Source organism: Sciurus carolinensis, chromosome 1 (genome assembly GCF_902686445.1).
Source record: "Sciurus carolinensis chromosome 1, mSciCar1.2, whole genome shotgun sequence".
Taxonomy (NCBI): domain Eukaryota; kingdom Metazoa; phylum Chordata; class Mammalia; order Rodentia; family Sciuridae; genus Sciurus; species Sciurus carolinensis.
In genome coordinates, this window is record NC_062213.1 from 179,023,249 (window position 1) to 179,037,617 (window position 14,369).

Consider the following 14,369-nt stretch of genomic DNA (forward strand, 5'->3'; position numbering starts at 1 on the left):
ATTTCAGAATCAAATGTCAGGTTCAAGCATACTGGTAGGCAAGTACCCAGGTTTTCACAGCACACTGAAAGTTCTGTGGTTACTGAGGACATGTCTATCCAGTGTCATATCTGGTTCTGGTTGTACTTAGCCACAGAAGCGCAACCCAGGGGGCCTGATGGACAGCTCTCCGCTGGGGTGCTGCCTTGGCTGACTAAGGAGGTCGCATCCTGTTCGATTTGCCGAGTGAAGACACTGTTCCTTCTTCAACTGACGTTTTCCATGGCAGAAGGAGTAAACAACCCTCTCCCAGCCAACTTGAGCTCACAGCTGAGAGTGTAGGATGTTTACACACACTACGACATGGTTATAGCCCAGATGATCTGGGGTTGGTCAGCCCCTGACCACACAGAGATCGGCGTCTGATCCGGAGTGACCTGTGACACACAGTATCCCTGCCTGGGACAACAAAAACAACAAAAACATACAACCACGTGGGCTGGTTGAGTAAAAATATTAGCTAAATTGACTCATTTCCTTAGTCTGAGCTAAGTTTGCTAGGTTTTCAGAAAAAAAAAAAAAAAACCCACTTCTTCAAGGTACAGAGACCCCGTGGATGCCTCAAAGCATGTAAACTGACATTTACAGTTAGTATTGACCCCATCCCCTCAGTAATTTAGATACCCCAAACTGTGTTTCCACAGTACTGTCTATATTACACATTTTTGTATCTGCATGTCAACTGCCTTTTCGGCTAGAATCTAAGTCCTAAAAGGGAAAACACTTGCTTCCCACTCTCTCCCTCTCCTGTTCCCCACTGTCTCTACCATTCCCAAGTAGGTGCTCAATAAGTCCTGACTGAATAATGAGTAGATTTACATAGACAGGCAAACAGAGGCAGGAAAGTACTTTTTTAAGTTGGTCGTATGACAAATTTTATTGAACCCAACAGCTGTTACCAACAAAAAAAGTCTGTAAGCTTTCTTTTGCTACCTTTAGGATTCTACGGTCAGAGTGTGTGGAGAAAGTTGGCATCCCCTGTATTATAGAAATGGATATTGTTTTGCTTTCCTGATGACTGGGGACTCAAATACTGGAACAGGACTGCTGGTATCTAGCCTTTAAGAAACTTGGGGCTCTGCATAAAAAGGTTCCCTGATGGTCATCCACGCAGGCTAAGGAGATACCTGTAACATTATGAGTGCCTAAGCAAGTCCTTTAACATAAACTGACCTTCTAGGTTAATATTTTCTGTTTCCGACCCACACAGTTTTAACCCTCACATAATCACACTGAGGCAGAAAACGAAGGAGATCCCCTTTTATTTTCATCTAGGTCTCAATTTCCAGAAAAACTTAAGTGACAATACCAGGTCCATTCCAACTCTAACTTCTCACCATTATAAACAAAGTTTAGCCTGCAACTAGGGTTTGGCTGTGGCAGAGATAAAATATTGATACCTGTTTAAGCCATAAAACTGAGGCCAACTGCTCTTTTCAAAGCTGCTGAAATAGGTTTAATGTATTTATTTTCTAAAGAAAATATTTTATAAAAAACACAAATCACTGAAGTCTAGACCTAACTTGGAAAAGTTCTTGGGTGATGAGAAGGTATAGAGGACTAAGAGCCCTGGAACTAGCTTGTAGGAAATCATGCAACAAAGAGACACTGGCACTTCCTAGCCCTGATCTATGACTGCCTTTAGCTGTCATCCTGATTACAGATGATATTACACAAAATCTGGTCTTTTTCCCAAACAAAAAGCAAGTCCTTTAAGTATCCCTCCCAGATACCAAAATATTCCTTGTGAAAAGCTATGTGAACAGGAAAAGAATCTCTCCTATGTTTCCTACGGCATCCTCTAGGATGGTTAATGAACTAAGCAGTGCCTAGGACATCCAATGAGTATCAAGCAGAGGAACCTAGGTTTGTGTTGTCAGGACAAGGCATGATTGTTCTCAAAGGACTGGGATGAAAGGAGGCATACATAAGGTTCTTTTGCATTACGAAGACTCATTATTCTGCCAATGGAGATAAGCTAGCAAGAGAATGACTGTGCTTGCTTTAAAGAAATGGGTGAAAAGATAATGACATTTCAAAAGGGAGGAACTTTCAACCCATAGTTTAGTGGGGCAGAAGTCAGGCCTGAATTACTTTCTATTTTCAGTCTTTATTTGCTTCTCTAAAGAAAAAGTGAGATTCCCAAGCATCTATGAGAAGACACAGGCCCTACACCCACAATTCAATATTCTGGCTAGTTCCTTTTCCCAGGGGTGGGATAATACCCCAAGTGCTAATACAATCCCTGAATGACTGGATTGATCCAGAATGGGGAATTTGCTCAACTTTGGCAGTGGCTCTTTTAAGTAGAGGGGTTGTTCTTGGAATCTATTCAGAAGCTGAAACTGACAAAAATGCCAGAGAATGAGCAGCATCATCTGAAGGCCATTACTACAGTGTTGTGCAGCCAGCCCCAGACTGGGAAAAAGTACATTTGCTTTAGTAGCAAGAGTGAACTGCTGCCTCCTTCAGAAAGGGTGAGTTTTGGAGAGTAGGCGCTTTTAAAGGACTTCAGGAGGTGCCAACCAATTTGGAGCTTGGGAAAACTTCATGTCTACAGAGGATTAAAAATGCTATCTTAGAATTTCAGGCCAGCTTTCAGCAATCTCAACCTTTCAAAGGCCAGGCAGCAGCTGTCCCAAATAGGATGCCAATCAATAGCTCAAACACCTACAAAGAACTAAATCTAGGGAGCAAGGAGCTGTTTCAGCTAGACACACTTTTAAAAGGAGAAGATCAGAGCATTCTGAGCCTGACACCCTGAGAGAACCAGAAGTACTTTGGAGGAAGGGATAGGACAAGACCCCTTTATCCAGCCAGTTCATTCAGCAAGCAGCCCACAGAGAACAAGGAGTTAGCACAATGAAAGTGAGCAAAGTCTAATTTCATCAGCAAGCCTGCCACCTTGTTTTTAAAGGGGGCTTAGGATGGACACAGAAGAAAAAATTCTGACAAGGAAAGCAGGAGTGTGGTATGTACTGTTTGCTCTAAAGGAAGAGAAGTGATCTGAGTCCTTGTTGTGACTTCTCAGAGTAGGGAAGCACCCCAAGAGGAGGAATCAAGTCTGGGGGCACAAACCTGCAATGTCTCCGGATGCGCAGCTGGAGACGACCGTGGCAGCCTGCCGCTGTAAACATCCGACTGAAAGCTCCTCTGAACAACTTACAGCTTCCAGTCAAGGATGTTTACAGTAGCAAAGACTGCCCAGAAAAAACAGTTGCAGTGAAGCACACCCTGCTCCAGTAAGGAGGCAACACAGGGCTTGCTAACCCAAAAGTTCCTGTGTAAGGTCAGAATTAAGGCTGGCTAGGATGCCCACTTGTTCTACACTTTGAAAGCCCACAGGCCAACACGGGAGAATAGCTGTCACCAAACAACTGTTTCTAAGGATAATATACTATGCAATAACTCATTAAAAACCTTGAAAATTTTATTAACAAAACAAAGGCAGCTGAACAAGGTACAGCTTTGTTCCTGCATGACTTGGCCACTATTTCCCAAACATTTCTACTATACCTAATGAGTCATGCAGACTGAGTGCCTAAAACAATGGGTTTCACACAACTGGGGGTCTATTACAATTGCCATTAAGAGCTATATGCACCCAAATGAAGGGAAAAACAACAACAACAACAACTGGTGTGACCTTTGGAGAGGGGCAGGGCAGACACTCACATTCTTTCTTGTGATTGTCAAGAAAACAGTTACAGTGGTGGTGCTCAAATCTGGATGCATGTTAAAATCACCTGGGGAGCTTTAAAAGGTACCATGCGTGGGTGCCAGCATCACAGATCCTAATTCAGATGACAGGGGTAAAGCTTGGGCAATGGTATTTCTTAAACCCCAAAATGTGTTCTTATGTGCAGCCAGGACACTATGAACAGCCAAAATACAGAGTAAGAGAAAATAAGAAACCCACTCATCCCAAATACACATTGAAGCAGTTTCTGAAAATCTGAAATCTCCATAACTGACTGGGAATATTCTCCCATCCCAGATTAAGAACTCTTGATAAGACTTCCTAACAATACCCTGAGAAGCACTTCACTACACTGTTTGTAACTAATGTCTTTGAATTTAATTTCACCTATTTTCACTGAAACACTACTGCAGAGGCACTGAGTTAAAAGTATCCATAAATGAGTAGCAGAAGATATTAAGGATGGATCTGGACTAAAGAAGAGGAGCAAAAGGAAGAGCAAATGCCTTGTGCAAAGAGGAGAAGGGGCAGGTATTATGGCAGTATGCCAAGGTTCTGTAATCAGCGGCACAGCTACACCTTCCCCAGCTCACCTGACGCTTTGGAGGTTTCAATTCATCTCTTGGAACAATATCGATGAGAAAGTCAAACTGATCAAATTTTGTAATTGCCATGGCGATATCATTCCTCTGTAATAAAGAAAAGCAGAGTGAAAACTTGGCCTTGGGGTGAACTAGTTCATCTGAATTTATGCTAACCTCCAATTAATATAGATGACTTCTAAGTCAAACTAAATACCTCTGGCCATATCTATAACTGAAATTAGCACAAACTTAAGAACTTCAAATCATCAAACTTGTTAGACAGAAATCAAAAGAGAGATACATGTAGCTCATGCTCTAAAATGGATATCTCTGTCTCCAACCACTCACTGGTCTTCCTGCTTGATCTGGTACTAAGGTCCTCCATGGAACTGTCAAAATACCTTCCTCCAGCTAAATGAAGCCAAATTCACAATCTTAACCAGGAGGTCTTTGGTTATTCTGTGGTTGTCAAGGCAGCCTATCCATTCAATCACTCTTAGGCCCTAAGTAATATTTTGTCTTTGGTTCACAAGTAGTTCCAATCTTATCACTAGATCTATATATGCTAGCCCCTCTAAAACTATGATTTTTATTTTGGAATTCAAAACTGCAGTGATAAATTCATGGTTTAAATCTGGTTTAATCCAACATGAATGTTGAAGGCTGAAATCACTACAATAGTAGCAATACAGAAAGAGAACACAGGAGTTATGGGATTAATAATACCAAACCAAGGTTTGTCCTGATAACGTTTTCTTTCCAGTGTGATACTCCCTTCCTTTAAATAATAAAATTGGAAATTTTTCATTGAAACCCAACACATTGTATGTACTTAAGATTTGTGTACTTTATTGAAACATTTAAAGCAAAAGAAAAGCAATGAGAAAAAACACTGAACTCTAATGAAACTGAAGTATTTAGGAAAGTAAACAGAAGTTTTCCTAAAAATATATGACTCAATGGATGGATAGTTATAGATATGGGGATAAAACCAGTAGAGTAAAATGTTAACAGTAGAATCTAGGTGGTAAAGAAACAGATGTTCACTGTTAGCTTTACTTATGTTTGAAATTTTTCACAGAAAAATATCAACACACTAACAGAAATCTGTAGCAACTTCTTATATACCACACCTTAAGTAAGGTGACTCATCAGACAAATAGGGAATGGAAATTTTCTGGTTTTTCCTTCTCTAGTATCTATGATGGCCCCAAGCCACTGAAATGCAAAACTCTAGTGCGCCCTCCTTGCCAACAACCAGCTTGATAATAAACCCTCCCAAATGAAACAGGGCATATCTTAAAGACTGCCAGGACTCATTTAAGATAAGTACAATACAGTGTTACATTCTTGATGATGTCACCTACTCAAACTATCTAAATGGAGGAATGAAGGGAGTAAAAGAGATGATAATCACCTCAAAAATACACTAAAATGGACTTGAGTATTCTGAAAATATAGATACATTAAAATTTATATTTTGCCCTTTTTTTTTGGGCAGGGTAGGGTAACTGGGAATTGAACCCAGGGAAGCACTACCACTGAGCTGTATTCTCAGTCCTTTTCATTTTGAGACAGAGTCTCACTAAGTTGCTGAGGGCCTCAGTGTAGAGGCTGTCCTAGAACTTGTAATCCTCCTGTCTCAGCCTCCCAAATTGCTAGGATGCATGTGTCACTACGCCCAGCTTCCCACACTTTACATTTTTAATATTAACATTCAGTACTACTCATCTTCAGTAAAATACAAAAAATCTAAACCCAGGTAGATAATACAGATAAAAACATAGAAAATTCCCATCTAACTCTTTTCAGCAAATCACCTCTCCCCTGTAGCCCCTAAACCTGAGACAACCACAACTCTGATTTCTACAAGTATAAATTATTCCTCTTATTTCTTTTGCTTATCCTATTTTTGAGATTCATCTATGCTATATGGAACAATGTTTTGTTTCTTTTTATTGATGAGTAGTAATTCCTTTCATGAATATATCAGAATTTGTTAATAATACAGAAACTGATAGATACTTGAGTTGCTTCCAGTTTTTGGCTAGTATAAAATGACTGCTATGAATATTTCTACACAGGAATGTCCACGTCTTTTTAATATGCATACCTAAGAGTAGAATGGCAGTCAGAGTAAAATAGATTTTGTTGGAAAGTGCCAAATAGTTTTTTCCAAGTGATTATATCACTTTTACAGGATCTCTCTAGATCCAGACATTTTTCAGGGCAATATTTTTGTGGTTGCTGTTTTGTAATTTTTCACATGCATTAGAGTTCAATATATTTTCCCTATTTTTTCTTTTGCTTTAAAATTTCATAAAGTATTCAAATCTTAGCTCTATGCCACAATGTGTGACTGCACTAGAAGGCAGGCTTCACAGGGTAGGAATTTTGTCTGTTTTATGTACTGAATCCCCATAGCCTAGCACAGTGCAGGTGTTCAGTAAACATCCGTAGACTAAATAAATAAAAACAAGTATTTTCAATTTGGTAGATAAAGGGAAATGAGGAGAAAACAGAATTTACTTTCTTGGCATTATTATTAAAGTACTGTCAGTTTTTTAACTGTCAAATCCCTCCTCTTATATCTGGGAAATCTTTTCTCCCAGAACTGGGACCTGGCTTTTGAGAGATTGTTTGCAGAGCCAATCACCAAGGGTTCTACATACCATACGAATGCTGACTGCTGGATTAAAAGAAAAAGAAAATGAAAACAAAAGGATTTCCAGGAAGACAGACAAGGAACAAAAAAAGCTAATGAAGTCAGTGAGACTACGAATTCTTCCTGGGATTTTTCCTTCCGGGAGTCTCTCAACCAAAAGTTCTTTACATCTAGAAACAGATAAATATCCTATAACTTGAGACTCTGTTTAGATGAGGGCTCACCAAGTGAAGAGTTCAGTCACCAGCTGTGAAAATCATGCAAGATTTGGAAACTAAGAATCTTGGTAAGGAAACAGTATCACCATGGCTGTAAGGTATGCCTGGGTCCCAGTGCAGAGGAAGATGCCTGACAGAGGCCAAAGGAAGAACAATCTTTGGTCCAAAGCCATGCAAGAGAAGCAGGCAAAGGCAGCTGCTTTTTCCCAATGTAAGCCTGCAATATTACCTGAAGGGTGCGGCGCTTGTTATCCTCTGTGTGGATCCAGGCTCGAAGAGTCAGTTCTGTGATAAAATCTGGGCTGCCTTGGCAAAGAGCACAGGGGCTTCTGCACTGATCATCTGCAACAGACGTAGGCCCTCCCTGTCAATCACCAGCAAATCATTCAAACCATTCTCTTGCCTCATGGAAGCCATGAGGCAAAAGTTAAAAAATAAGAATGTGATAGCCTCAGGAAATTCCAAGGTAAAATAAATCCATGAATAGGAACAAAGCAGGGAAAAGGGAGAAGGGAAAAGGGACAAAGAATACTTACAGGCCCTATGCAAGGTGCTTTCTTACCTTCTTAATAGCTCTTCAAAGAAACAAGGGGTTGGGGAATGGGAAGAGACTTGACCATAGTCATAGAGTCAGTAAGTGGTAGGGTTTAGGTTCTAATCCAAGGAGAGACAATGTGGGGAAAGATAATGAGCTCAAGAGCCAATGGACATAGGTAAAATCTCAAGACTTCTCATTTTTCTGGGCTTTTTCTTTCTCACAATGAAAAAGAGCATAACCTTCCAGTGTTATTATGGAAATCAAATGAGATGACATATGTACCTAGCACAGGGCTTGGTATGTAGTAAGAGCTCAAGCAATGAAGTATATCAATGTGTCTGTCTTCCAAGTTCAAGTTTAAGTTAAACAAGTCTCTAAACTCCTGGTGAGTGTTCTGTGCAGGGAAGAATCACACAAAGAGCTCCAGAGTTAAAGAAGCAGGAGATGAGAACTGAATCTTGGTGCTATCATGCTGGGCAAAATACTTCACCTTTGTGTCAACTTTCATATCTGTAAAATGGAATGAAGAATTCTTTTCCTATCAAATCTCACAGGGTTGCTGTGAGGAAGAAGGACGCTAATAAAAGGGGAAATTGCTATGGACTGTTAGCTTTCTGTTTAAATGCAAGAGACCATTAATTCTGAGAGGTAATGAAGTAGAGACAGAGCTATTCTTTTCCTAAGAGTTGTAATGGGAGGTGGCCTCCTAGTGATATAGAAATGGCCAATCCTAAGGAAACCTTCTCACAAATATTCACTCATATAAAACAAACTCACAGGTTAAAAGGTCAAACAGGTGCAATGTCATCATCAGAAATTTGTTAGAACTCAGATTAACTAGCCAGAGAGTGCAATAAAATGCTAAAATGAGCAGGCACGGTGATGCACACTTGTAATCTTAGTGACTCAGGAGGCTGAGGCAGAAGGATCAAAAGTTTGAGCTCAGCCTCAGCAACTTAGCAAGACCCTGTTTTAAAATAAATAAAAAGGGCTGAGGATGTAGCTCAGCGGTAAAGCACCCCTGAGTTTAATCCCCAGTACACAAAAACAACAAAAGATGATAAGATGATGGTACTGTCCTGTTGATCTGACAATACATGCTTTTCTTGTTTTGTTTTTACTGTACTGGGGACTGAACCCAGGGGTGCTGTACCACTGATCTATATCTATATCTCTAGCCCTTTTTATTTTTATTTTGAAACAGGATCTAAGTTGCTGAGGATGGCTTCAAATTTGAGATCCTCCTGTACTGGTCTCCCAAGCAGCTGAGATTACAAGTATGTGCCACCCTGCATGGTCATGGTACAAGTCATTTACACTGCACAGTAAAAAGAACTGGTAATGCCACCTGATATCAAAACCAAACACCCAGTATCTTCTTACTATCTATAAAAAACAGGAGATCCCTAAATTTCAGAGCAGCTTCATATAATAATTAAAACAGTTCAATTTCAGTTCACTTAGTTTTAGAGAGAAATCAAATGAAACCAAAAAAGCAACAGACAATAACAATATTTTCCTTGTTTAATTAAACTCTGAGCTCTAGAGAATGAGTAATACCCTATCCATCATTTTGGCTTCAATATGAATCATAAAAATAAATGTGAATTCACCTTCACATCTTCATCCAGTTTCATAATCTTCTTAATACGAGCCAGTGGGAGTTCCTGTACTCGGAAATCTTTCTGAAATGAGCAACAAGAGGTACATAAGTGGTGGGGACAATCAACAAGGTGGCAGAGCATCACAGGAAGTAGCAAATACTGACTATTTTGGACTCTTCTCTCAGGAAATAGGGCAGGAGAGGAAGAAGAGATGAAATGAAAAAAATATAAATTCCAGGGGGGAAATTCTTTTTATTTTTTTTAATTTATTTTTATTATAAACAAATGGGATACATGTTGTTTCTGTTTGTACATGAAGTAGAGGCATACCATTTGCATAATCATACATTTACATAGGATAATGGTGTTTGATTCATTCTGTTATTTGGAAAAAATTCTTTATTTAACCCATACAGAGCTTCGAACAATTATAAGGTTGGAGGGAAAACTTATACTGGCCTCTAACGGTGCCCACATAAAAGGCAGCCCCAACCAATATCAGGTTCTATGCCTCAGTGCAATATAGAGGTGGGTTATAAAAGCCTTCTCTCTTTTTCCAAGAAAGTTTACCAGTCTGCAATACATGGGTTAAAACAGATTTCTGCCTCAGGGAGCATTCCTCTAAATTGTCAATTCTTCGTTCTGTTCAGGGACTATAAGAGCAAGGGCCAAGGCCAGAAGCACCTGACCACAGTGATCTTTTCAGCTAGTTAAAACACTGGCCCTTTTTGACCTCTGCATTAGCAGAATCAGGGTCAAGATCCTTTCTCATCATAGCAGCAAAGGTCTCCCTACCTCCAAAATTTATTTCAGGGTGTGGGAGGAAGGTTATGGAAAAAGTGTTAGGGTGAATTTACCACCTGCCTTTTAGCAACAGCCCTGCCTTTTTCTTAACAAACAGCCCTTGAGGGTAGGGGGAACACACAATTTCACTGTCAAGATTTAAGAAAGGGCTTTTTGACCGGCACTTCTCAATTATGTGCAATTAAAGTTCTTTTTATTGTTGTTTTAATTTAAAACTACTAGTGTTTAAACATATGTCCAATGATGGATGCAATTCTAGAAATAAAAATCAATTTTGAGTTTCAGAGCTGTATTGAAGAGAAAGGTCCAAAGGCATAGAATAAGATCAGCAAAATCTCTGCTGGAACTAGGTGTCAAATGATTGATTCTATAAGTGGTTCAAAATGTGACTCATCAAACCCAACATGATCACCTGAGAATCTGCATCATCACATTATGGAAAGAGAAGCTATTCTTTTGAGATGTGATGAAATTATTAAGTACAAATAAACTTTTTTTCTAAGACCAACAGAAATCGCAAATATATGTGAAATGAAGGCATTCTGGAAAAACATCACCAGGCTTCTCGGAATCCATTTTATGATTACAGAAGGAAGAACAACTATTAGGATAAAATGTACACCAAGATATCTAATTACATCAAGATCTAATTTCTCTATGCAAACCCAACAAGCTGCCTGGCTACCACTCAGCTCTGTCAAATACTAATTTTTCATCTTTTCCTTTTCCAAATTAGGTATGAACATTTTCCATGAAATTTCTACTAAAACTAATCCTAGAGTGAGAAAAGCTTAGCGGTCCAATTTATTAAAATTTCGTCAAAAAGTGAGACAGCAGGACATATTCTTTATATTCTTATTTTTTCTTCTCCTCTTTCATTTACTCATTCATGTAACCCAACTAATAGTGAATGCATTATATCTACTACTATGAGAAAAATGCAAACCAACTGCTACCTTGGAAAAGCTTGCAGTTTATCAGAGACAATCACAAAAACATTACAATCCCCATCCACTATTAGTGGAGAGGGTGTAAATTCCCATAGGAGTACCAAGAAGGAAATAACCAGCAACAATGTAAAACCATCTGGAGGAAGGGAGAATGCCGGACAATGTTTCATAGGAGGGATAATATGGGAACTGTGTTTGCAGGATGTTGAGAATGTTATTCAGACAGAATAGCAAGCACAGAAGTAAAGAGACTCAAAAATATGTACTACTGAAATTTTAGACTTATGACCTAAATGAATGCAGAGGGGAGCAGTAGGAAAGAGGAAACTGGACTGGAGTCAGACTCTGAAGGGGTTTTTAAAAAACATTTTATCATAGAAATCAATCCCTGTTCTTGTGTGGCACATCATACAAGATAATGATGCTACCCTGAAATGCCAGAGAGAAGGTGAAGGATGATCATTTCTATTGTTCAATCAAAAGGAATAAGAAAGATCACAGATAAAGAGATCATGTCATTTCCACTTAGTAGACATGTAAAATGAGGTGGAAATTTACAAAATGCTCTGCTGTAAGCCTCCAATCCTGAACCCTTTCTTTTGTAAGCAATTAATTCTTCTTCTTCTTCTTCTTATTGTTATTATTTTGGTACCAGGGATGATGATGATGATGATGATGATGATGGTGATGACGACATGATTATGATTATTTTGGTACCAGGGATTGAACCAATGGCACTTACCACTGAGCTACATTCTCAGTCCTTTTTAAATTATGAGACAGATCTTGCTAAGCTGCTTAGGGCCTCACTAAGTTGCTGAGGTTAACTGTAAACAAATGGGATACATGTTGTTTCTCTGTTTGTACATAGAGTAAAGGCATACCATTTGTGTAATCATAAATTTACATAGGGTAATGTTGTTGATTCATTCTGTTATTTTTTCCCTTCCCCCCCCCCCCCTTCCACCCCTCTTTTCCCTCTATACAGTCTTTCCTTCCTCCATTCTTGCCACCCTCCCTAACCCTAACCCTACAACTAACCCTAACCCTAACACTAACACTAACCCCTCCCACCCCCCATTATGTGTCATCATCCGCTTATCAGCGAGATCATTCTTCCTTTGGTTTTTTTGAGAATGGCTTATCTCACTTAGCATGATATTCTCCAATTTCATTCATTTGCCTGCAAATGCCATAATTTTATCATTCTTTATGGTGGAGTAATATTCCATTGTATATATATATATACCACAGTTTCTTTATCCATTCATCAATTGAAGGACAACTTTTGATCGTCCTGCCTCAGCCTCCTGAGTCACCAAGATTAAAAGCATGCACCCTGTGTCCAGTTTAAAAATACTTTTTCATGATCCCCAAACCCTGAGATCTCAAGGGCTGGTGTGACAAAAGTGGATCTTGAGATATCTTGGGGGTGGGAGTGGAATCATCACTGCTGGCAGAGATCAGTTTTCTATTATTCTATCCCAGCTTTCCAGTTACACGTAACAACAGTTCACAATAAGCTTCTGATGAGGGGAGCCCCTCCAGTACTGGAAGACTGAGGCCCACTAAACTGGCTTCAATTCAATGCTGCCCATGTCACTGGCAACTCATGTGAGTCATACAATTAATGTGAGTATCACTTAACTCCTACTCTTGATGCTGATCCAAGTGGAAGAACAACTGACATGCATTGACTTTTTCTCCCCTACTTTTAGGAGTGGTATCAGTAAGGCAAAGGAGCAGATTCTCTCTCAGAACATTCTATGCTCCTGACCACAAAGAACTATATTAAATATGCTGCCATTTGAAACTAACAAGTTTCAAGAGGCTTGAATTCACTCAGTGAGCGGTAGCAGCCAAAAAAAAAAAGTCAATGGTTCTAGGGCTGTACTAAAGAATCCAGTTTCATGTAACGATGAGAAATTTCTTATAGGTCTACCCAGTTAGGCACTCCAGAGAGTCAAGATTCTAATCCTCTTGAAAACAGTGATTCTCAACTTTTGACTAAAAGTTGGAATCACCTGGGACGCTTTTGAAATGTCTGGATTCTCCCCAAGACCAAAGGAATCAGGAACCCTGGCGAGTGGAGTCCTGGCATCGTTTTTTGAGAACTCCCCTAATGACCAAGGTCCAGTGAGGGTTAAGAACCACAATACAGGGCTCATTTTATAATAGTCCACCAGATGTCTCCAACAAGTTCCCATTTAAATAACTGCTGGTTTGATGGTAGTGTTAAAAATGTCACTGTCCAATTTGGAGGCACTGAGTAAAGAAAAGATGCCACTGTCAATAAATGAAAGTAACTTAGGTATTAACTTACAGCTGACTAAAGGTTGAATGGAATGCAGGGAATAAGTGAGAGGAAGATCAGACTTATCAAGGTTCAGCATCATCACCATCCCCACTCAACTTCCCAAAAGACAAAAGTTGGTTTTGCTTTCCCCACTTCCAAAGAAGTCCAGAGGGGTAAAACTTAACTTCCAGAAGTCTATTCCTTTTTGTTCCTAGAGTTATATACATTTGTTCTGGTATGCTATCATTTAGGGATGGCTTTTAGCCAACTTCAGTTTCAGAGGAACAACTGGATTTATGGACAACTAGAGAGCTTTTAAGAATGAGGGAACACAATGGTCAAGCTGAGATGAAAGATAAATTGCTTTGCAGGACTGAGACAAAAATTACTGGGGCCAGAGTGGTATCAGTAAGGTGAAGGAACTGAGCATTTCGTAAATTTCTGCTCATCTCACATTTCTACTAGGGAAAAATGATATGATCTCTTTAGCCATGACCCTTTCTTGTTGCTTTTGAAATACATCATCTAGCAATTACAATTACTTGTTTTCGGAATAATATGTTTCCCAGTCTTAGACAACAACACCTTATGAATATTCTTTTAAGTTAAACTTATGTTTGGATAGTTTAAACATAATTGATTTTTTTAAAAAAAATCTGTTAAACATATCAAGGTGCTAATCTGAGATTATGACATATTTGAAGAAGTCTGATTTTAAGTACTGTTGAGTTCTGGAAGGGCATAGATGAAATGTCAAAATGTATAGTCATGTTGCATAGGCAGAGAGGTACAGTCAGAGAAGTAGATATCTCCATGTGTTGAAATTACAGAGTCCTGAGCACAGAGGAAAAAGAAAGGCTTAGAAAGGGAAAAATCATCCTGACTTTATTGGATCACATTTCACTAAAACTTGTAACTGATGTTGCTTTGTACTAAATCTGAAATGGAAGAGTCTGGTTCACTCAAATACT

The 14,369-nt window shown here is 39.2% G+C and overlaps 1 protein-coding gene across 2 annotated transcripts in view; it reads right to left on the reverse strand.

Annotated features, from left to right (window-relative positions):
* Nfyc (nuclear transcription factor Y subunit gamma) overlaps positions 1-14,369 on the reverse strand; it is a 62,785-nt gene that overhangs the window by 12,308 nt on the left and 36,108 nt on the right. For both annotated transcript variants that reach the window (XM_047559050.1, XM_047559055.1), the window contains exons 3-5: positions 9,358-9,429; positions 7,436-7,548; positions 4,333-4,428 (exon numbers count right to left, since the gene is read on the reverse strand). In XM_047559050.1, coding sequence (XP_047415006.1) covers positions 4,333-4,413 — 81 coding nt within the window. In that variant the 5' untranslated portion in view covers positions 4,414-4,428; positions 7,436-7,548; positions 9,358-9,429. The remainder of the gene's footprint in view (positions 1-4,332; positions 4,429-7,435; positions 7,549-9,357; positions 9,430-14,369) is intronic.